The following is a 21,531-nucleotide window of genomic DNA, read 5'->3' on the forward strand; positions in this document are numbered from 1 at the left end:
GGAAAATCAGTCTGTGGTCGCTCTTCCACTGAAAGAGTAGCAGTAGAAATCAAGACCACGGTGGCTGCATTGGTTAAGACACATATCTGTCTGTCAGATACTAGTCTACAAAACAACGTTTACTACATAATTGTGAATTGAAGTTGATTCTGTGTTTCTTGAAAAATGAGAAAACTCTGGGTGGTGGTGGTGATGTCACTAAAATGGATCATCTGTGGGAAAACTGAGTAAGATAGGTCAAAATGAAATGTTCAGGTGTATTTGAGTGCTCAATAGGGGTAAAACAGTCTGCTGGAGGTATAAATACTATATATTTTAATTATATCCAAATTACGCAACTGTTAGTCTTTTGACTATCCATTATTGTGAAAAAGAAACCTATGGACTTGCAGTATGTTATAGTTTGTTAATGTTTGAACTATTTAATGTCAATGTTTTGAGGAGTCTAGCCTACCAAAACGAGTCAGAAGTTTAGTGGAAAGTAAAGGAACTAATATTATAAATACATTCATTCTAGAATAGGCAAAGCATCCCTGGAATGTCTTAAATTTGTTTGTTCTTTCAAATCAATTTATTTTTTAAGAATACCTTTATTTTAAAATATATGCTCATTGCAAAATTTGGAAACTAGATTATCTGTACTTGGACAGATAACTACTATTGACATTTTGACAGACATCCTTCCAAATTTTTTTTCTGTGTGTATATACACAAATAAGTATACCCACTATTTTTTCCTGCATAAGTAGGACTATACAATATGTACAGTTTGTCTTTACATATTTTTCGTTTAACGATATGATTATGAACCTTTTCATGTTAATACAGATCTAAATTAGGTTGGTTTTTTTTGTTTGTTTGTTTGTTTGCGACGGAGTTTCCCTCTTGTTGGCTGGAGTGCAATGGTGCGATCTCAGCTCAGCGCAACCTCCACCTCCCGGGTTCAAGCGATTGTCCTGCCTCAGCCTCCCGAGTAGCTGGTATTATGGGCATGCTCCACCATACCTGGCTTATTTTGTATTTTTAGTAGAGGTGGGGTTTCTCCGTGTTGGTCAGGCTGGTCTTGAACTACCGACCTCAGGTGATTTGCCTGTCTTGGCCTCACAAAGTGCTGGGATTGCAGGTGTGATCCACCACTCCCGGCCTAAATTAGGGTTCTTTTTTTTTTTTTTTTTTTTTTGCCTGTCACTAGGCTGGAGTGCAGTGGCACGATCTTGGGTCACTGCAACCTCTGCTCCCTGGTTCAAGCAATTCTCTTGCCTCAGCCTCCCTATTAGCTGGGATTACAGACACACACCACCACGCACAGCTAAGTTTTGTATTTTTGGTAGAGATGGGGTTTCACCATGTTGGCCAGGATGGTGTCGATCTCCTGACCTTGTGATCGCCTGCCTCAGCCTCCAAAAGTGCTGGGATTACAGGTGTGAGCCACTGTACCCGGCCAATTAGGGTTTTTAATAAAGGCTGCCTGTTGCTCCATTGATACACTGTAACATTTATTTAACCAATCCCACTTCATGCTCAACTGTTTTGGGTATTTTTGTTTTGTTTTTTTGAGATGGAGTCTTGCTCTGTCACCCAGGCTGGAGTGCAATGGTGTGATCTTGGCACACTACAACCCCTGCCTCCCTGGTTCAGGCGATTCTCCTGCCTCAGCCTCCCAAGTAGCTGGGACTGCAGGCGTGTGCCACCATGTCCGGCTAATTTTTTTGTTTTTTGTTTTTGAGATGGAGTATAACTCTGTCACTTAGACTGGAATGCACTGGCATGGTCTCCACTCACTGCAACCTCTGTCTCCCGGGTTCAAGTGATTCTCCCGCCTTAGTCCCTCGAGTATCTGAGACTACAGGCACGTGCTACCAAACCTGGCTAATTTTTGTATTTTTAGCAGAGACAGGGTTTCACCATGTTGGCCAGGATGGTCTCGATCTCCTGACCTTATGATCTGCCAGCCTCAGCCTCCAAAAGTGCTGGGATTACAGGCGTGGGCCACTGTGCCTGGCCTCAACTGTTTTGTTTCTAATTTTTGAAATAAAAGGTATTGTAGTGAATAGCCTTGGGCACACCTTTTGGTGCATGTATTTAGTTGGAATAGTCTGGATGATAGGGAGTAGTCTGGGAAGTTAAATGAAGAAACTGTAGGAAGCTCTGTCTAGGCTGTGCCAGGGCTTCAGATAAACTCCCATAGCTGAGTAGCTTAACGCAAGCAAGGTTTTTTCTTACTCTCCTGTGGCTTGATGTGGGTTAGGTGGTTCTCCTCTACTTTGTGGCTTTGACTTTTGGACACATGTCCTCTGTAGTTCTCACAGAAGGGAAACAGAGCTAGAAAATTAAACAGGATATTAAGGGCCAGGCTTGGAAATGACCTTCCATTCAATACATTCTAGAACACTTTATCTCTGACCAGCTATAAAGGAGAATAGGAAGATCGTCGTAATTTGAGCTCAGAAAGAAAGCAGTGTGGTAAACGCACAGCATTGTTTTTGCTGCAGTGCATATGCTTGCTTATTTCCGTAGAATAATTTATTCCTTTTTTTTTTTTTTTTGAGGCTGAATCTCGCTCTGTTGCCAGGCTGGAGTACAGTGGCGCGATTTCGGCTCACTGCAGTCTTTGCCTCCTGGGTTCAAGCCATTCTCCTGCCTCAGCCTCCCAAGTAGCTGGGATTACAGGCGCGTGCCACCATACCCAGCTAATTTTTGTATTTTTGGTAGAGACGGGTTTCACACTGTTGGCCAGAATGGTCTCGATCTCCCGACCTCATGATCTGCCAGCCTCGGCCTCTGAAAATGCTGGGATTAAAGGCGTGAGCCACTGTGCCTGGCCAGCTTATTCTTAAGCTAAAATGTGTGTCTTTAGGATCCAAGTTAAATTTGCTCAGATTACAATTTTTTTTTTTTTTTTTTTTTTGAGATGGCATATCGCCCTGTCACCCAGACTGGAGTGCAATGGCACCATCTCAGCTCTCTGCATCCTCCACATCCCAGGTTAAAGCGATTCTCCTGCCTCAGTCCCTTGAGTAGCTGGGATTACAGGCGTGTGCCACCATGCCCGGTTAATTTTTGCATTTTTAGTAGAGATGGGGTTTCACTGTGTTGGCTAGGCTGGTCTTGAACTCCTGACCTCGTGATCCGCCCATCTCGGCCTCCCAAAGTGCTGGGATTACAGGCATGAGCCACCACGCCCTGCCAGATTACTCATTTTTTTCAAATACTTCCTTTTGGAAAAATAGGAATTCTGTTTCCACCCATATCTTTGTTTCACTAAGAATGAAAATGAGTATAACTAATATTTCATTATAAGATATTTACTTAGCCAGGCACAGTGGTTCACACCTGTAAAAAGCACTTTGGGAGGCTGAGGCGGGTGGACTGCTTGAGTCCAGGGATTTGAGACCAGCCTAGGCAATATAGGGAGACCTTGTCTCTACTCCCCCACAAAAGAAAAAAAGAAATTAGCTGGGCGTAGTGGTACATGCCTGTGGTCTCAGCTACTCAGAATGCTGAGGCGGTAGGATCAGTTGAATTCTGGAGGCAGAGACTGCAGTGAACTGAGATTGTACTGCTGCACTCCAGCCTGGGTGATAGAGCGAGACCCTATCTCACACATACACACACACAAAGATGTTTACTTACAAGTATACTCATCAGATACCTTGAAGGATTTTTGCATGAAATTAATTTTTATTGAAAAATGATTTGTTATTTACAGTGGTGATTTTCATACTCTTTATAATTCTTTTTGATACTTTTATAGTTCATAAGTGTGGTGATTGGCTGTTCACACACATGTATGAGATGTGCCACCCTAGAACCTTGTTACAGTGTTAGCACATTACAAGTCTGACGTGAAAAAAAATAATTCTTTTTTTTTTTTTTTTTTTTTTTGAGACGGAGTCTCGCTCTGTTGCCCAGGCTGGAGTGCAGTGGCCGGATCTCAGCTCACTGCAAGCTCCGCCTCCTGGGTTTACGCCATTCTCCTGCCTCAGCCTCCCGAGTAGCTGGGACTACAGGCACCTGCCACCTCGCCCGGCTAGTTTTTTTGTATTTTTTAGTAGAGACGGGGTTTCACCAGGTTAGCCAGGATGTTCTCGATCTCCTGACCTCGTGATCCGCCCGTCTCGGCCTCCCAAAGTGCTGGGATTACAGGCTTGAGCCACCGCGCCCGGCCGAAAAAAAATAATTCTTTACACTTACCTTGATGTAAAAACATTGTTCATCTGCACTAAGATCTTAGGAATATAAGTGAGCAGGAAAAAATATATATCTTATTTTTAACACATCATCATTAAATATTTTAATTATGACAGAGTCTTACTCGGTCATTCAGGCTGAAGTGCAGTGGTGCCATCATAGCTCACTGCAGCCTTGACCTCCTGGGCTCAGACAATCCCTCTCTTCTGCCTCCTGTGTAGCTGGGACTACAGATGCATGCCACCATACCCAACTAATTTGTTAAATTTTTGTAGAAGTGCATCACATTTTTGATGCGGTCTCACTGTGTTGGCCAGGCTGGTCTCAAATGCCTGGCTGTAAGCAATCCTTCCGCTTGGCCTCCCAAAGTGCTGGGATGACAGGTGTGAGTCACTGTGCACAGCCATTAAATATTTTAAACTGTCACTGACTTTACCATAGCTTACTATTTATATAAATAATCCTGGGTTAAACTTGCATGGTGAGATAATATTTCCCCCAACTTTTATTTATTTATTTGAGATGGAGTCTTGCTCTATCGCCCAGGCTGGAGTGCAGTGGCGCAATCTCGGCTCACTGCAATCTCCGCCTCCCAGGTTCAAGCATTTCTCCTGCCTCAGCCTCCCAAGTAGCTGGGATTACAGGCACACGCCACTGTGCCCAGCTAGTTTTTGTATTTTTGGTAGAGACAGGGTTTTGCCATGTTGGCCAGTCTGGTCTTGAACTCCTAGTCTCAGGTGATCCACCCGCCTTGGCCTCCCAAGGTGCTGGGCTTACAGGCGTGACCTGCTGCGTCTGGCCTAATTTTTGTATTTTTAGTAGAGACGGGGTTTCACCATGCTGGCCAGGCTGGTCTTGAACGTCTGACCTGTGATCTGCCCACCTCGGCCTCCCAAAGTCCTGGGATGACAGGCATGAGCCACCGTGCTTGGCCTCCCCCAACTTTTAGTTTTGAAAATGTTCAGCTTGTGCGGTGGCTCATGCCTGTCATCCCAGCACTTTGGGAAGCTGAGGTGGGTGGATCACCTCAGGCCAGGGGTTCGAGACCAGCCTGGCCAACATGGTGAAACCTCTTCTCTACCAAAAATACAAAAATTAGCCAGGCTTGGTGGCTTGCACCTGTAATCCCAACTGCTCGGGAGGCCTAGGCGGGAGAATCGCTTGAACCTGGGAGACAGAGGTTGCAGTGAGCTGAGATCGCTCCACTGTACTCCAGTGTGGGTGACAGAGTGAAACTCTGTCTCAAAAAAAAAAAAAAAGAAAAAAGAAAATGTTCAAATCTACAGAAAGATTAAAAAGTACCCTGTAGCTACAGAAAGATTAAAAACAAAACAAAACAAAAAACAAAAACCATGTAGCCCTTAAACAATTTCTAACACAATTTCTTTTTTTTTTTTTTTTGAGGCGGAGTCTCACTCTGTCGCCCAGGCTGGAGCGCAGTGGCCAGATCTCAGCTCACTGCAAGCTCCGCCTCCCGGGTTTACGCCATTCTCCTGCCTCAGCCTCCCGAGTAGCTGGGACTACAGGCGCCCGTCACCTCGCCTGGCTAGTTTTTTGTATTTTTTTAGTAGAGACGGGGTTTCACGATGTTAGCCAGGATGGTCTCGATCTCTTGACCTCGTGATCTGCCCATCTCGGCCTCCCAAAGTGCTGGGATTACAGGCTTGAGCCACCGCACCCGGCCCACAATTTCTAACATAATGTCATGCTAGCTTTCTCTCTTTTTTTCCTGAATCATATGCAAATCGTTTGCAAACATCATGACACTTCACCCCTGACTACTTCTGTATGCATCCCTAGGCACTCTTTTCTATAGCTGTAATAAAAGTAACATACCTGAGAAAATGAAAAGAATTCTACAGTATTATCTAATAATCATGCCATAGTCAAAGTCTCTAGTCATCCTCAAAATCTCCTTCATAGATTTTTTTTTGGTTTTCCAATCCAGGATCCAATCAAGTTTTCTGCCTTTTAGTCAATTACTCATCAAATGATTTTTTCCAGCAACTTACTAGTAATAGTGGTAATAGGCTTAGCTTTTATTAATAACGACCACTTTTCTTTTGAAATCTTATTATAAAACTAGATTTATTACCTACATAATCTTCATAATCTTCAAGTTAGGTATTATCACTGCTTTACCTAACGAGGGAGGTTATGCTCAGGGTACTTGTCCAAGGCACATAGTGAGGTACCGTTGAGGTTTGAACTCAGATATATCTGATCCCAAAGCCAGCTGTCTTTTTCTGTGCTTGACTGGCTATACTAGGAAACAATCAATGTGAACTTAGAAATGTTTGACACAAAATAAAAAAAATTTTCACTTCTATTCATAGGCTAAATGAACTTTACTAAATATGGAAGATTCCTGTAGCCCAGAAGTTGGGTTAGTTAACTTTTGAGGCCTCTGCTAGCCCTGAAATTCTGTAACCATTGTTTCTTACATCCACCTCATACATAGATTACCAAAGATGTGTATGCATATAATGTTTAACAGTTTTATTGAGATATAATTCACATACTATAGTATTCACCCCTTTAATATATATAGTTTTGTAGTTGTGTGTGTGTATATGTGTGTGTGTGTGTGTATTTTTGAGACAGAGTCTCACTCTGTCACCCAGGCTGGAGTGCAATGGCACGATCACTGCAACCTCTGCCTCCTGGGTTCAAGTGATTGTCCTGCTCAGCCTCTTGAGTAGCTGGGATTACAGGCGCCCACCACCATGCCTGGCTAATTTTTGTATTTCAGTAGAGATGGGGTTTCACCATGTTGGTCAGGCTGGTCTTGAACTCCTGGCCTCAAGTTATCCGCCCACCATGGCCTCCCAGAGTGCTGAGATTACAGGCGTGAGCCATCACGCCAGGCAGTTTTCATATATTGATGGAGTTGTGCAAACACCACCACATTCAATTGTAGAACATTTTCATGAACTGAAAAAGAAACGTTGTATCCTTTAGCCATCCTTCCCTCTTCCTCCCTAACTCCCCCAGCTCTAGGCAACCAGGAATCTACTGTCTGTTTAGATTTGTCTATTTGGGTCATCTCATATAAATGGAATTATATGTGGTCTTTTGTGTGTGGCTTCTTTTTAAGTTTTTAATTTTTTTGAGATGGAGTCTTGCTCTGTCGCCCAGGCTGGAGTGCAGTGGCATGATCTCGGCTCACTGCAACCTCCGCCTCCTGGGTTCAACTGATTCTCTCGCCTCAGCCTCCCGAGTAGCTGGGATTACAGGCGCCTGCCACCATACCTGACTAATTTTTGCATTTTTTACTAGAGTCAGGGTTTCACTGTGTTGGCCAGGCTGGTCTCAAACTCCTGACCTCAAGTGATCCGCCTGCCTTGGCCTCCCAAAGTGCTGGGATTACAGATGTGAACCACTCCGCCCAGCCCGTGTGTGGCTTCTTTCGCTTAGAATAATGTTTCCAGGGTTCATCTACGTTGTAGCATCTATCTGTATCTTATTTATTTTTATTGCTGAATAATATTCCATTGTATGGATAAACTGCATTTTGTTTATTCATTGATTAGTTGTTGATGGACATTTGGGTTGTTTCCACTTTTTAGCTATTATTTACATTACTCCTTGTGTTTTCATTTCTCTTGGTTATATACTAGGAGCAGAATTGCTGGGTCATATGGTTATTCTACTTTTAACCTTTGAGGACCTGCCAGACTATTTTCTAAAGTGGTTTTACCATTTTACATTCTCATCAGCATATATGAGGGTTCTGGATTTCTCTACATCCTCACCAGTATTTGTCTTTGATCATAGTCATCCTAGTGGGTATACAGGGGTGTTTCATTGTGGGTTCTTTTTTCCCACTGGGGTTTTGATTTGCATTTCCCTGATGGAGATAAATATATTTTTTGTGTGTCCTCTACAAACCGCCTGGTTCTGATGAGACCAGTGTTCTTACAGAGAATAACTTTGCTTTGAAACAAAACAAACAACCTTTTGACTTGGGTAAACTTTAGAGTATATTAATTGTGATTTACTCTGGCCTTGTAACATTGTAAGTGGAGATTTTTTTTAAAAACTGCATTCGCTGAAACCAGTAATAAGGTTCAGACCTATTGTTGCAAGTTCTGAGTTTTCTTTCATATAAATATGTTTGTTCTTTTGTGTGGATAAAGCCTAACGTGGCAAAAAGATGTCAAACACCTAAGTGTTAAGGAAGCTAAAATGAAGATGCTGCATGAACAGAAACCTTGTCCAATTTTCATTACTATAGCACCATCACCTATAACAGTGCCAGTATACAGTAGATATTACATAATGTTTTGGAATGAATGAGTGGAAAATGATATGCATTTTTCTCTTCTGCATCCTCTGAAAGATTTCATAATGTGCAAAGTATGTAAAGCTTTATTTATATACAGATAAAATAATCAGAGTTTATGATCTACATGTTTACTTACCAGCCTAGAAACTCCGTATGATTAAAAATTGAGATTTATTTTAATAACATGACTAATCAGTTTACTTAACCTAGAAATGAATGTTATCTAAGAACAAGCAAAGAATGTTAGAATTTAGTGTCTAGGAATTGTTATTTTTTTCCATCTCAGTCGTGTATATTTTCTGTTTTAGCCACTTTGGAGATTTGTTAATGATACCAAAGACAAAAGAATGTTAGTTTATAAATCTGAAGATATCAAGAATGTTTCACGTTTGCAGTCTCCAAAAGTGTGTGGTTATTTAAAAGTGGATAATGAAGAGTTGCTCCCAAAAGGGTTAGTAGACAGAGGACCACCTGAAGGTAAGGCTTAAAGACTGTATTTCAAATAAGAAACAAACATATTACAATTGACTTCAATAGTTGTTATTTGATAAAAAAATAACATGATTGTCAAGTAACTATAGTATTTGGCATGCAAATAAGAGTTTTATTCCAGAAATTTTCAACAACTTTTGTCTATGATGTAAGAGTTGAAAACTCTAGAAAATAATGGGAACAACAAAGATTAGACTTTTAAAAAGATTAGGGAAAAGGGAAATGGAGTGATCCGAGGGAAAATATTCTTGCAGATATTTAGAAATGATAATAATGGTGGAAAGACAATCTTTAGAGTTTATAAGAAATTAATTGGTAGCAGGAGAGACCTATGTATATACTGCTTAGAATACAAGAAGGTTATATCCATCTTGGGACAATCTATTTAGGGTCATTTAAAAAACATAACCATCTTGGAATTTTACTGCCCAAAACACCCCTGGTTAGGTTTTTTTGTTTTGTTTTGTTTTGTTTTGTTTTGTTTTTGCAGTGCAATCTCGGCTCACTGCAACCTTTGACTTCCAGGTTCAAGTGATTTTCCTGCCTCAGCCTCCCGAGTAGCTGGGATTATAGGCACGTGCCACCAGTCCTGGCTAATTTTTGTATTTTTAGTGGAGATGGGGTTTCACCATGTTGACCAGGCTGTTCTCAAACTCCTGGCCTCAAGTGATTCGCCCACCTCAACCTCCCAAAGTGTTGGGATTACAGGCGTGAGCCAACGTGCCAGGCCAAAGATGGTTATGTTATTACAATATTATTAAAATATATATTAGCATTTTAATATATAAATAAATTCTTAATTTATTTCACAAGAAAGTTGTCATATTAACACAAACTAATTTTCAATGTGAATATTTTGACATTTTTACTGTTATTTTGGTTAATTCATAAACTTCTTGTTGTAGAATATGACTGACAGCTTCATAGCCCAGCATTAGGTGAATGTTTTACTCTGTTGAGCACTATTTGTTTATTTATTTATTGATTTATTTAGAAATGGAGTCTCACTCTTGTTGCCCTGGCTTGAGTGCAATGGCATAATCTTGTCTCACTGCAACCTCCGCACCCTGGGTTCAAGTGATTCTCCTGCCTCAGCCTTATGAGTAGCTGGGATTACAGGCAGACGCCACCATACCTGGCTAATTTTTGTATTTTTAATAGAGATGGGGTTTCATCATGTTGGCCAGGCTGGTCTCGAACTCCCATCCTAAGGTGATTCACCCACCTTGGCCTCGCAAAGTGCTGGGATTGCAGACCTGAGCCAACATGCCCGGCCTTACTCTGTTGAACACTTTTTAAAGTTTCTGTATTTGAAAAATTAAGAAGGCACTTGTCCTTGGTTTTGAATTCTACAGTGTTTAAACTTTATGTTACTTTTCACTTTTCTGTCTTCCTCCAAATTGTTTTTTTTTGTTGTTGTTCAAGATCCTTTAGTGATATTAAGCTCACATAATGTTTGTTTCAAAAATATATTAGATTTAAAGTGTTACCATAAAACTCCTTGTTTTGGTGAATTTTGATTTAATAGTGCATACAAATTCATATTAGAGCTTGTTCATCGAGTGAAGAGAAGAGCTGACCCAGATCCCATGAAGAACACGTGTAAATTATTGGTGGTAGCAGATCATCGCTTCTACAGATACATGGGCAGAGGGGAAGAGAGTACAACTACAAATTACTTAGTAAGTATTTGATATTGCATCAAGTAATTGAAAAAAAAATTCTTGTGGATGGGTACATTCCATGAAACTTAATGAAACCAGATCTGTTCCAGATACTCTGTTATTTCCCTAAAATATTTGAGGGATTTTCTCTGAGGTTTTTATGTTACTGTATGGAAATTATAGTTTCAAATTTATGACAACCCATTTTACTCTCGAACTAATATTTTGTGCATGTTAGAATTTATGCATATAGGCTTTGGGAGAGGTTATAATGTAGTCTTCCTCCTTGATATAAGTGAGCTCTTTACAAACATTACTGCTATCATGGCAGTGAACCTGTGGTGTCACATGTGAATGTAAAAATATGTATTTGCATGAACCCATGTTTATCTTTTGCTTATATGTATATTTCAGAGAGGAAGGTGAGTTTTGTTTGTCATGTTAAAGACCTAGTCATTGGACTTCACTTGAAATAGGTGGGACTTTCATGGTCATAACTAGCTCTAGGGCACAGAAGTGAAGGAAAGATGTAAGAAGTGCTGATGCTGGATTTTTAAGCATGAACTATTATGATTTTTTTTTGAGACAGAGTCTTGCTCTGTTGCCCAGGCTGGAGTGCAGTGGCACAATCTTGGCTCACTGCAAGCTCCACCTCCCAGGTTCAAGCCATTCTTCTGCCTCAGCCTCCCGAGTAGCTGGGACTACAGGCACCCACCACCATGCCCGGCTAATTTTTTTGTATTTTTGGTAGAGACGGAGTTTCACCATATTAGCCAGGATGGTCTCGATCTCCTGACCTCATGATCTGCCCGCCTCGGCCTCCCAAAGTGCTGGGATTACAGGCATGAGCCACCGCACCCGGCCGAACTATTACAATTTTTTTTTTTTTTTTGAGACGGGGTCTCGCTCTGTCACCCAGGCTGGAGTGCAGTGGCCGGATCTCAGCTCACTGCAAGCTCCGCCTTCCGGGTTTACGCCATTCTCTGCCTCAGCCTCCCGAGTAGCTGGGACTACAGGCGCCCGCCACCTCGCCCGGCTAGTTTTCTTTTTTTGTATTTTTAGTAGAGACAGGGTTTCACCGTGTTAGCCAGGATGGTCTCGATCTCCTGACCTCATGATCCGCCCGTCTCGGCCTCCCAAAGTGCTGGGATTACAGGCTTGAGCCACCGCGCCCGGCCAACTATTACGATTTTTAAAATCTGGGAAATCATTTTTCGTTGACATTTTTTGCTAGTATGACCTCATTCGTCATGATTACTTGGCACTGATGAAAATGTTGTTATTGAGGGAATAATGGAGAATGCAGCTATTCATGAAGCAAGAAGAAGCTGGGGCGGTAAAGATGTCTTTCTCATTGCCTTGCTTTTCCCATGCTGTCCATTTTATTCATACCCTCCCTTACCCTTCTTTCCCTTCCCTTCCATGTCAAGTGGATTTTTTTGTTTGTTTGTTTGTTTGTTTGACACAGAGTCTCACTGTGTTGCCCAGGCTGGAGTGCAGTGGTGCAATCTCAGCTCACTGCAACCCCCACCTCCTGGGTTCAAGCAGTTCTCCTGCCTCAGCATCACAAGTAGCTGGAATTACAGGTGTGAGCCACAGCACTCGGCCCCATATCAAGTGAATTTATTATGAGGCTAGTAAGAGTCACTGTGATTCTTGTTCCTAAGATAGAGATTCTTACTTTAAAAAGCTTCTCTCTTAATCTGGGTTTTGTATTAAGGGGCTCCTCTTATATTACTTCTTTGTTCATTACACTACAAATATGAATATAATGAGAGATCTAGTCTTGAAATTTGTACTTTTTACAATTTCTGAGACGTAACTTGTTTCACAGTTGCTGGAACAAACCTTATCAACCCAGTTTTTGAATAGTAGAATATTCTCTTTGAGAAAAAAGATAGGTAATTAGCATTTTGTTCTTTCTCATGTCATTTTCCTTGGAAACAATACTGCCTTCCTTCTCCAGTTTTCCCAAATCAGAGAGCAAAAGAAGGAGGGTTGCTGAAATGAACCTTGTTCTTTCTGGCTGTCTTCTTACCCATTCCTCAGTGCTGAACTTTTCGGGGTGAGAGTGGGGGAATAGGGTTGGCAGTTGTCTGCCACTGCACCTTACTTGTTTCTGGTGAAGACATTTGAGGTACTCACCAAGAGACAGAGTGAAGATGGAATTCTTTTTAGAAGGGAATACGGTTGACCCAGGAACAGTGCCGGGGGGTGGGGGTTAGAAGCACTGACCTTCTCTGCAGTCAAAAATCCTCATGTCACTTTTTTTTTTAGACTCTGTTGCCCAGGCCGGAGTGCAGTGGCGAAATCTTAGCTCACTGCGGCCTCTATTGCCTGGAACAAAACAATCTTCCCGCCTCAGCCTCCTGAGTAGCTGGGACAACAGGTGTTCACCCTTCCTGGCTAAGTTTTTTGATTTTTAGTAGAGATGGAGAATTTCTCAGGATGGTCTCAAACTTCTAAGCTTAAGCAGTCCTCCTGCCTCAGCCTCCCAAAGTGCTGGGATTACAGGCGTGAACCACTATGCCCGGCCCCTGTATAACTTTGATTCTCCAAAAATGTAACTACTAATAGTCTACTATTGACCAGAAGCCTTACCAATAAAATAACAGTCGATTAACACGTATTTTTTATATGTATTATTACTGTGTTCTTACAATCATGTAAGTTAAAGGAAAATGTTATGATGAAAATCATAAAAAAAAAAAAAAAAAAGCTGGGCATGGTGGTGTGCGCCTGTAGTCTTCTGTTACTCAGGAGGCTGAGGTGAGAGGATTGCTTGAGCCCGGAAATTCAGGCTATAGTGAGCTATGATCGTGCCACTGTGCTGTACCCCTGGTGCCAGAGCAAGACCTTGTCTCTGAAAAAATAAAATAAAGAAAAATCATAAGGAAGAGAAAATGCATTTACCATTCACTAAGTGGAAGTGGATCATCATAATGGTCCATGTTGAGTAGGCTGAGGAGGAAGAGGAAGAGTTGGTCATATTGTCTCTGGTGACAAAGGCTTAAGGAAATCCACATATAAGTGGACACTTGAAGTTCAAATCTATGTTGTTCAAGAGTCAACTGTATTTCAGGTATATTGATTGACTTTTAAATTTAATTTTTATTATTGACTGAAACGGTAGTTTTACAAAAGCCTGTTACTCATCATTTTGGTTCCATGTGCAATTGAGTACCTGAAATTTAGGTTAAACTATACCATTGTTTTATTCTGGTAACAGCACTTTAAGTTTGGGGCCAAAGGTTGGGAATACTCAGATATAGTAACATCTTAATGCTAGTTTTTGTGAAAGTAGAAACTTCTGCAATGGCCTCTAAACTGAGATTTTTTTTTCCTCCATAGATTTTATATTGCATTGCCAGGAGAGGTAAAGAGCTACATAATGTCTTTTTTCTTTTTTAAATACACACAGATAGAGCTAATTGACAGAGTTGATGACATCTATCGGAACACTTCATGGGATAACGCGGGTTTTAAAGGCTATGGAATACAGATAGAGCAGGTATTTATCAATAGATATGGCTTATATTACTCACTTAAGTTATGTAATGTAAATATTTGTGACTTGTATCCAAAACCCAAAAACTTGTCCTTAACAATAATTATAAATAAGTTTTCTCAAATGCCATTGATTTTTCTTCTGATGAATTGTGCAGTATTTTTTATGTTAATTAGTTCTAGATTGTGAAGTTTTCTGTCCTTAGTCTCACTTTAGGTAGAAAGCCTTTTACGCTGCTGTGCTTTGTTCCTTCTTTGAATTCATGGCCTTTTTATTCTCTGTAGTTTCTTTCCCCCCTCTGATTATGCTTAAGTCTTTTGTTAAAACTGTGACATGTACCGTTGAATCCTTAGTCAGAAAATTTACTAAAAAATACTGGGTACCTTTGCAAGGCTGTATTTATATATACAGAACCTTTAGGTTCTTTCCCCTCAGATGTCTCCTGATTTCTTGTAATCTGTTAACAGAATGTGTCTAGCAATGTTATATTAGTGTCATCTTAATAGCTCATATGAAGAGTTATTTCAAATTGCTAAGACTAAAAAGACTTCTGACATAGGGTATTACTTTGGGCAGAGAGACATTTTGATATGTAAGTTATATAAATTGTTATCTCTGTTTTTTTTCCAGGCTTTTTGTAGTAAACCATATTTTTATAAGTTCTACAGTATAGAATTTAGAGGTTTAAAAAATTTTTTTAAATCATTCACCATATTTATAAATGTTAAACTTTGATATTTTTTGTATAAAACTAAGAGATTTTTCCCTTTTCATTCTCTTTCAACTGTTTTGCATTTTCTTTTTAAGTTATTATTTGAATAGGTAACATACACACAGTACAAAAACCAGTGAAAAGTAAGTCTCTGCAACCTGTTTATTGTTAAACCAGTTCCTTTCCCCAAAGACATTCATGTCACTAGTTTCATATGTATCTTTCTAGAGATGTCATATGCATGTATAGTGTATGTATATGTCTGTATTTGACACAACGGTGCTATACAGTACACTTTTATACCTCGCTTTTTAATTTCACAGTATGTTGGAGAGTACTTCATGTTCATGCATGTAAAGCTGCCTCATTTGTTTTATTATAAATAGCTGCATCATGTTTGAGTTTTAGGGACCCTGTAAATTTTCTTTTTGCTTTAGGCATTTGGAACCAATTGAAGAACACAGGAATAATATAGGAGATTAAAACATTAACTTCTTTACATCTGATGAAGGATGGATTGGAGGATGTGGTTTAGATGTGCATCATGGTGGGCTTCTAAGTAGTTGTCCCAGATTTGACCTTGACCAGCCACCATCAAAACTGCAGAGTCCACCCCAGTAAGCTTACCACACAGTGGCAGAGGAGACCAGAACAGGCAGGCAGGCAGGCAGGCAGGCAGGGAAGAGAGACACACAGAAACTCTGAGCTGAGCATAGTTTCCTTCTTTCTTTATCTCACACTTTCTAATGGGAGCCTTTGTTACTTTTTTTCCCCTTCTTTGCAGGCTTAATAGGAATTTATCTGAAATGCACATATAAGGAGAAGCCTCTGTTCTTAGTCTTTTATTCCTTTGATGCACAAAGAGATGTATATTTTATTATTCTTTCCTAAACTGTTGACTATAGTTCTAATAATTATTTTAGGCTCCTGTAACCCAAGTTCTTATTTTTTCAAAATAAACATAGAGGATATGAAAATGTAGGAGTACATTCATATTATTATAAATAATTAATTGACATGTTTTCCATACCATATGCTTCTCTGTTTGTTTCAAACATTGAATATTAGAACTGAAGAATTTATGAATTTTGGTTTTAAAATGTTTTTTTCTAGAACAATTCTTTTTTTGAACAGATAAAATAATGCAGTATTCAGAGTCTTCTGACTTATTTTGGAAGTGTTCTAAGTATATTATCTCTTTAAGTATAGATTCGCATTCTCAAGTCTCCACAAGAGGTAAAACCTGGTGAAAAGCATTACAATATGGCAAAAAGTTACCCAAATGAAGAAAAGGATGCTTGGGATGTGAAGATGTTGCTAGAGGTAGGTCTTGGAACCCTGGATATTAACACCACTTTATGATTTCTGCTATGTGGATTGTATGTGTTTTAATGAAGGAGCATATTGGAAAAGATGGAAACCAAGAAGCAATCTCCCCCAGCTGATCCAGCAGGAACCTCATCCCATGTAACAGCATACACAACAAATAACAAAAACTCCGTGAAAAAGAAAAACATTATAAAGCAATGCTGCTGCTTTTTTTTTTTTGAGACAGGGTTTCACTCTTATTGCCCAGGCTGGAGTGCAATGGTATGGTCTCAGCTCACTGCAACCTCCGCCTCCCAGGTTCAAGCAATTCTCCTGCCTCAGCCTCCTGAGTAGCTAGGATTATAGGCATGCACCACCACGGCCAGCTAATTTTTGTATTTTTAGTAGAAACGGGGTTTCTCCATGTTGGTCAGGCTGGTCTTGAACTCCCGACTTCAGATGATCTGCCTGCCTCGCCCTCCCAAAGTGCTGGAATTACAGGTGTGAGCCACTGTGCCCGGCCAAAGCAGTGCTTCTTAACCTTAATATCTTTGAGGATCTAATGAGGCAATCAGTGGATCTGCTCTAGAAAATAACATGGATACCGAATATATAGAGTTTTTGCACACTGTTTTGTTAGTTCGGGACACTTAGTTCAGGGCTCTCTGAAGCTTGTCAATTTATCTTTTAGGGCAGTAATTATCAAACAGGTTATGAACATGTATCGGACAGTAGAAATATAGCTTGGAGATCTGAAAGTTCTCTACAGGAATTTAAAATTTTTGTGTTTTTATTCTGGCGATTAATCTAAAGATGGCTAACTTAATCATTTTACATCATTTGGAGTCTTGCTGTATAACAGGATACTGCCATGTGATTCCAGTGTCTTGAGTTTGTGTGTGCTATTACTTTGGTGTAGAATGACTTTCTATGAAGTGATAGTAGTTATATTTTAATGTGTTGGTAAGTGTATTAGTTTCCTGTTGTTGCTTTAACAAATTATCACAAGTGGAGCAGCTTAGAACAACACTTATTTATCTCATAGTTTGCATGGGCTAGTCCAGGTATGGTGTGGCTCATCTGGATTCCTGTTCAGAGTCTCATGAGGCTGAAATCAAGTTTTCAAAGCTTTAATAGAATTGAAGGATATTATAACTCTTCATCCAGATGGAGAAGCATAACGTGCAGCACCTGTGTGGTACTCATTCATACCCTGTCTAATTTGATCTGCTGAGCACCCTGAAAGGTTGATTGAGACAGCATCATTGTTGTGAAGAGGCTCAGCAAGTGTTATTGTTTATTCCAGCTGACATGACAGAGCAGCATAGGCTGGGGGACTTAACAGAAGTTGGGGTTTTCACAGTTCTGGAAGCTGGAAGTCCAAAATCAAGGGATCAGCAGGGTTGATTTCTTCTGAGGCCACGGTACTTGTGGTGTAGGTGCTGTCTTCTCCCTGTGTTCTCACATGGTCTTTCCCTCAGTGTGTGTGTATTCTGATCTTCTTATCAGGACACCCGCCATATTGGTTTAAGGCCCACCCATATGACCTCAGTGTACCTTAATTACCTCCTTAAGGGCCCTGTTTCCAGATAGAGTCACATTCTGGGGTACTGTTGAGGGTTAGGACTTCAACATTTGAATTTTGGGGTGGCACAATTCAACCAGTAACAGGAAGATTAAATGACTTGTCTGGTTAGTCATACAACTGGTAGTGGCAGAGGTCGAATTGAGCACAGATCTCCTGACTCCTAGAACAGCTGAACCACTGTGCCTGTGTGCTTTTCTGTGGGCCTCCAGACAGCCCATGGCAGGGGAGGAACCAAAGAGAAGAATGACTTACGTTGACAGATGCTCCTCTCCAGTTTTCTTCCCTGAGGCTCCTAGAATGTTCTTAGAAGCCTCACCCTTTTATCACGGAACTATCAGAATCCCCATGTAACCACACTTCATTCCTCATATAGGGCTCTCTGGCCTCTCATTTAAAGCATTTTAAACATTGAGGGTTTTGGCTAGTAATCCCAGCACTTTGGGAGGCTGAGGATGAGGCTGGTGGATTGTTTGAGCCCAGGAGTTCAAGACTAGCTTGGACAACATGGTGTACAAAAAATACAAAAATTAGCCAGGCATGGTGATGCACGCTTTTGGTACCAGCTTCTTGGGAGGCTGAGGTGGGAGGTTCACTTTAGCCTTGGGAGGTCGAGGCTGCAGTGAGCTGTGATTGCATCACTTCACTCCAGCCTGGGTGACACAGCGAGACCCTGTCTCAAACAAACAAACAAATAAAAAAAACCCCAAAATTAAGGTTTTTTAAACTTGGAGACACTGAATGGTTATGGTAGAGGTTTTTAAAGTAATGTATGAAGCCCTTTTAAATTGAGAAAAAAAAAATCCTCTCAAACCTGCAGCATTGACTTAAATGGATGTAAAATCTTTATTTTAGTAACATAAAACTGGGTATATTTGCTTTTCTATAAGTGTATATTTATATAAATGACTATATATTATGACACTCAAAAAAGTTTAAGATTAAAATTTCTGTAAAACCAGATGAATCCTTGAAATACTTGAGAGGGATCTGTGTTGGTCTGGGGTGCTGCAATCCCGTTAACGAATTGGAGCATCTCTAGTCCTAGGCTGTATGTCTTCAGAACAGCCCTCGGAGGAGCAGTGAGTTAGTTCTGAACAGCTGGAGCAAGCTCCCGAACTCTTCCCTTTTGTGCTCCTTGCCAGATGACAGTGTCGGCCTCTCACCGGTGCAGGTGGAGTGCTTTAGGGAAAGAGCAAAGCACTGCACGGGGTTGTGATTGCTGGTGCTGAGCTGCATGCGGCCATGGTTCTGTTCTGGAATGTTTAGTTGATTTAGATTACATCTTTGGTCTGATGTAATTGTTAATCTAAGAATGCTTTTTTTTTTTTTTGTCTTTCAAAGCAATTTAGCTTTGATATAGCTGAGGAAGCATCTAAAGTTTGCTTGGCACACCTTTTCACATACCAAGATTTTGATATGGGAACTCTTGGATTAGCTTATGTTGGCTCTCCCAGAGCAAACAGCCATGGAGGCGTTTGTCCAAAGGGTAAGTTTTTCCATTTCTTATGTGAATATGATGCTGGGATTATAAGCTGATTAGATTATATTATAATTCTGTATTTAATAAGCAATTTATCTTTGTTTCCTTTTGACTTTAGCTTATTATAGCCCAGTTGGGAAGAAAAATATCTATTTGAATAGTGGTTTGACGAGCACAAAGAATTATGGTAAAACCATCCTTACAAAGGTATGTTCTTTTATTTTTAAAAGAATAGTGTTAAGAGTTTATTGTAGTAGAACCTCAGTTATATATTTATGTAGATAATTTTTTTTTTTTTTGAGACGGAGTCTGGCTCTGTCGCCCGGGCTAGAGTTCAGTGGCCGGATCTCAGCTCACTGCAAGCTCCGCCCCCCGGGTTTACGCCATTCTCCTGCCTCAGCCTCCCGAGTAGCTGGGACTACAGGCGCCCGCCGCCTCGCCCGGCTAGTTTTTTGTATTTTTTAGTAGAGACGGGGTTTCACCGTGTTCGCCAGGATGGTCTCGATCTCCTGACCTCGTGATCCGCCCGTCTCGGCCTCCCAAAGTGCTGGGATTACAGGCTTGAGCCACCGCGCCCGGCCGATGTAGATATTTTTTTAAAAATGTAATATATACTGTTTTTTCATTTCTGCCTAAAGAAAATTTATATATTTTTGTGAGATATATGAAAAAGCATAAAGAAGAAAATAAAAATGGCCTGTCAGCCTTCTTTTGAAACATGTGAGGACCACTGCTTTTCTCGAACCCTCCGTCCTGGAGCCCTCTGACCTGCAGCAACTCTTAGAGCTCCCTGTCTCCTAGTCCTGCGGTGCAGCTGTCATTCAAGGCATCCCACACCCTCTTATTTTCAGAACCCCGTGGTCTCCCTCTTTCTCAGTGCCATCATTTTGGTGTAGTGTATCTTGTAGGAGCTTCCTAAGAAAAGGTATATGACCTACATATTGTTGGGATTTCACATATCTGAAAATGTCTTTATTCCACTCTTATGCCTGATTGATAATTTTGGCTGAGTATATTCTTAGTTCTCATGTTCTCTGTGGTCTTCTGTGCATGTTGCTTTTAAAGAATCTGAAGTCATTTTGAGTTCTTATCTTTGTACGTCACCTGTTTTTTTCTCTGGAAGATCTTATGATCTTGTTTTTCTCCAGCTGTGACTGTTGAAATGTGTTTGACTACAAATAACAGAAAATTAAATAAGCAGTGGTTTAAATAAGGGGTTTATTTGTCTCAGTCAACAAGAAGTTCAGGGATAGCATTTTCCGGGTGGTACAGCAACTCAGAGGTGCCCTCAGTGGCTTAAGAACAAGCAGGAGGTCTTTGTCTTCATGCATGTCACCTCATGGTTTTAAGATGGTTCTCTTCTGTGTTAGAGAAAGGAGGAGAAAGAGAACATGGCTAGCCTAGTCTGGCCCTTCTAAAAAGCTTCTCTGGAGGCTTCATCCTGGCTTTTGTTTACAACTTACTGTACAGCACTGGGTCACGTGGCTGCCCTTAGCCTCAACGGAATGTGGAAAGGTGGCTATTTTAGCTGAGTATATTGCTGCCCTGAACAAAATTAGGGCTCATTAAGGAAGAAGGGGAGAGAGATACTGGTAGGAAATATTAGTATCCAATATACTGATTTTTAATTTTTATTTAATTTTTATTTTTTTTGAGGCAGAGTCTTGCTCTGTGGCCCAGGCTGGAAGGCAGTGGCACCATCTTGGCTCACTGTAACCTCTGCCTCCCGGGTTCAAGCGATTCTCCTGCCTCAGCCTCCTGAGTAGTTGGGATTACAGGTGCCTGTCACCACACATGGCTAATTTTTGTATTTTTGTTTTAAGTAGAGACAGGGTTTCACCATGTTGGCCAGGCTGGTCTCATGAACCCCTGACCTCAAGTGATCCATTCACCTTGGCTTCCCAGAGGGCTGGTTGGTATACTGCTATTTTGACTATGATGTTATACTTGGTGTATGTTTATACTTGGTGTAGGGTACAGGAAAATATTTGCAAAAGACACATCTTGAGAAAAGACTGCTATCTGAAATATACAAAGAGGCTGGGCATGGTGGCTCATTCCTATAGTCCCAGCACTTTGGGAGTTCGAGGCAGGAGAATCACTTGAGCCCAGGAGTTTGGAACCAACCTAGGCAAGATGGTCAGACCCTGTCTCTACAAAATTTAAAAAAAAAAAATTAAAAATTTCCATATGTATAAAGAACTGTTAAAATTCAACAATAAGAAAATGAACAACCTAATTTAAAAATAGACAAAAGAGCAGAACAGATACCTCCAAAGATACACAGATAGCAGAGAAAC

The 21,531-nt window shown here is 40.7% G+C and overlaps 2 protein-coding genes and 1 non-coding gene across 4 annotated transcripts in view; 2 read left to right on the forward strand and 1 right to left on the reverse strand.

The window, feature by feature from the left end:
* The window catches only part of ADAM17 (ADAM metallopeptidase domain 17), a 68,896-nt gene that overhangs the window by 21,374 nt on the left and 25,991 nt on the right, over positions 1-21,531 (forward strand). The window contains exons 5-10 of one of the 2 annotated variants that reach the window (XM_005576588.4): positions 8,788-8,956; positions 10,520-10,653; positions 14,057-14,146; positions 16,065-16,178; positions 19,093-19,237; positions 19,350-19,438. In XM_005576588.4, coding sequence (XP_005576645.2) covers positions 8,788-8,956; positions 10,520-10,653; positions 14,057-14,146; positions 16,065-16,178; positions 19,093-19,237; positions 19,350-19,438 — 741 coding nt within the window. Of the gene's footprint in view, positions 1-8,787; positions 8,957-10,519; positions 10,654-14,056; positions 14,147-16,059; positions 16,179-19,092; positions 19,238-19,349; positions 19,439-21,531 lie in introns of those variants that run through there. The other variant, XM_045369822.3, reaches the window with a different exon arrangement.
* Positions 3,743-3,846, forward strand: LOC123568526 (small nucleolar RNA U13). The gene has a single exon (XR_006691898.2). It is a non-coding gene; the product is annotated as a small nucleolar RNA U13 (small nucleolar RNA).
* IAH1 (isoamyl acetate hydrolyzing esterase 1 (putative)) overlaps positions 20,429-21,531 on the reverse strand; it is a 42,084-nt gene continuing 40,981 nt past the window's right edge. Inside the window, exon 6 of the mRNA XM_074012378.1 lies at positions 20,429-20,592. Within this exon, the coding sequence (XP_073868479.1) occupies positions 20,569-20,592 (24 nt within the window). The 3' untranslated portion in view covers positions 20,429-20,568. The remainder of the gene's footprint in view (positions 20,593-21,531) is intronic.

The sequence above is a fragment of the Macaca fascicularis genome, chromosome 13, assembly GCF_037993035.2.
Source record: "Macaca fascicularis isolate 582-1 chromosome 13, T2T-MFA8v1.1".
NCBI classification, from domain to species: domain Eukaryota; kingdom Metazoa; phylum Chordata; class Mammalia; order Primates; family Cercopithecidae; genus Macaca; species Macaca fascicularis.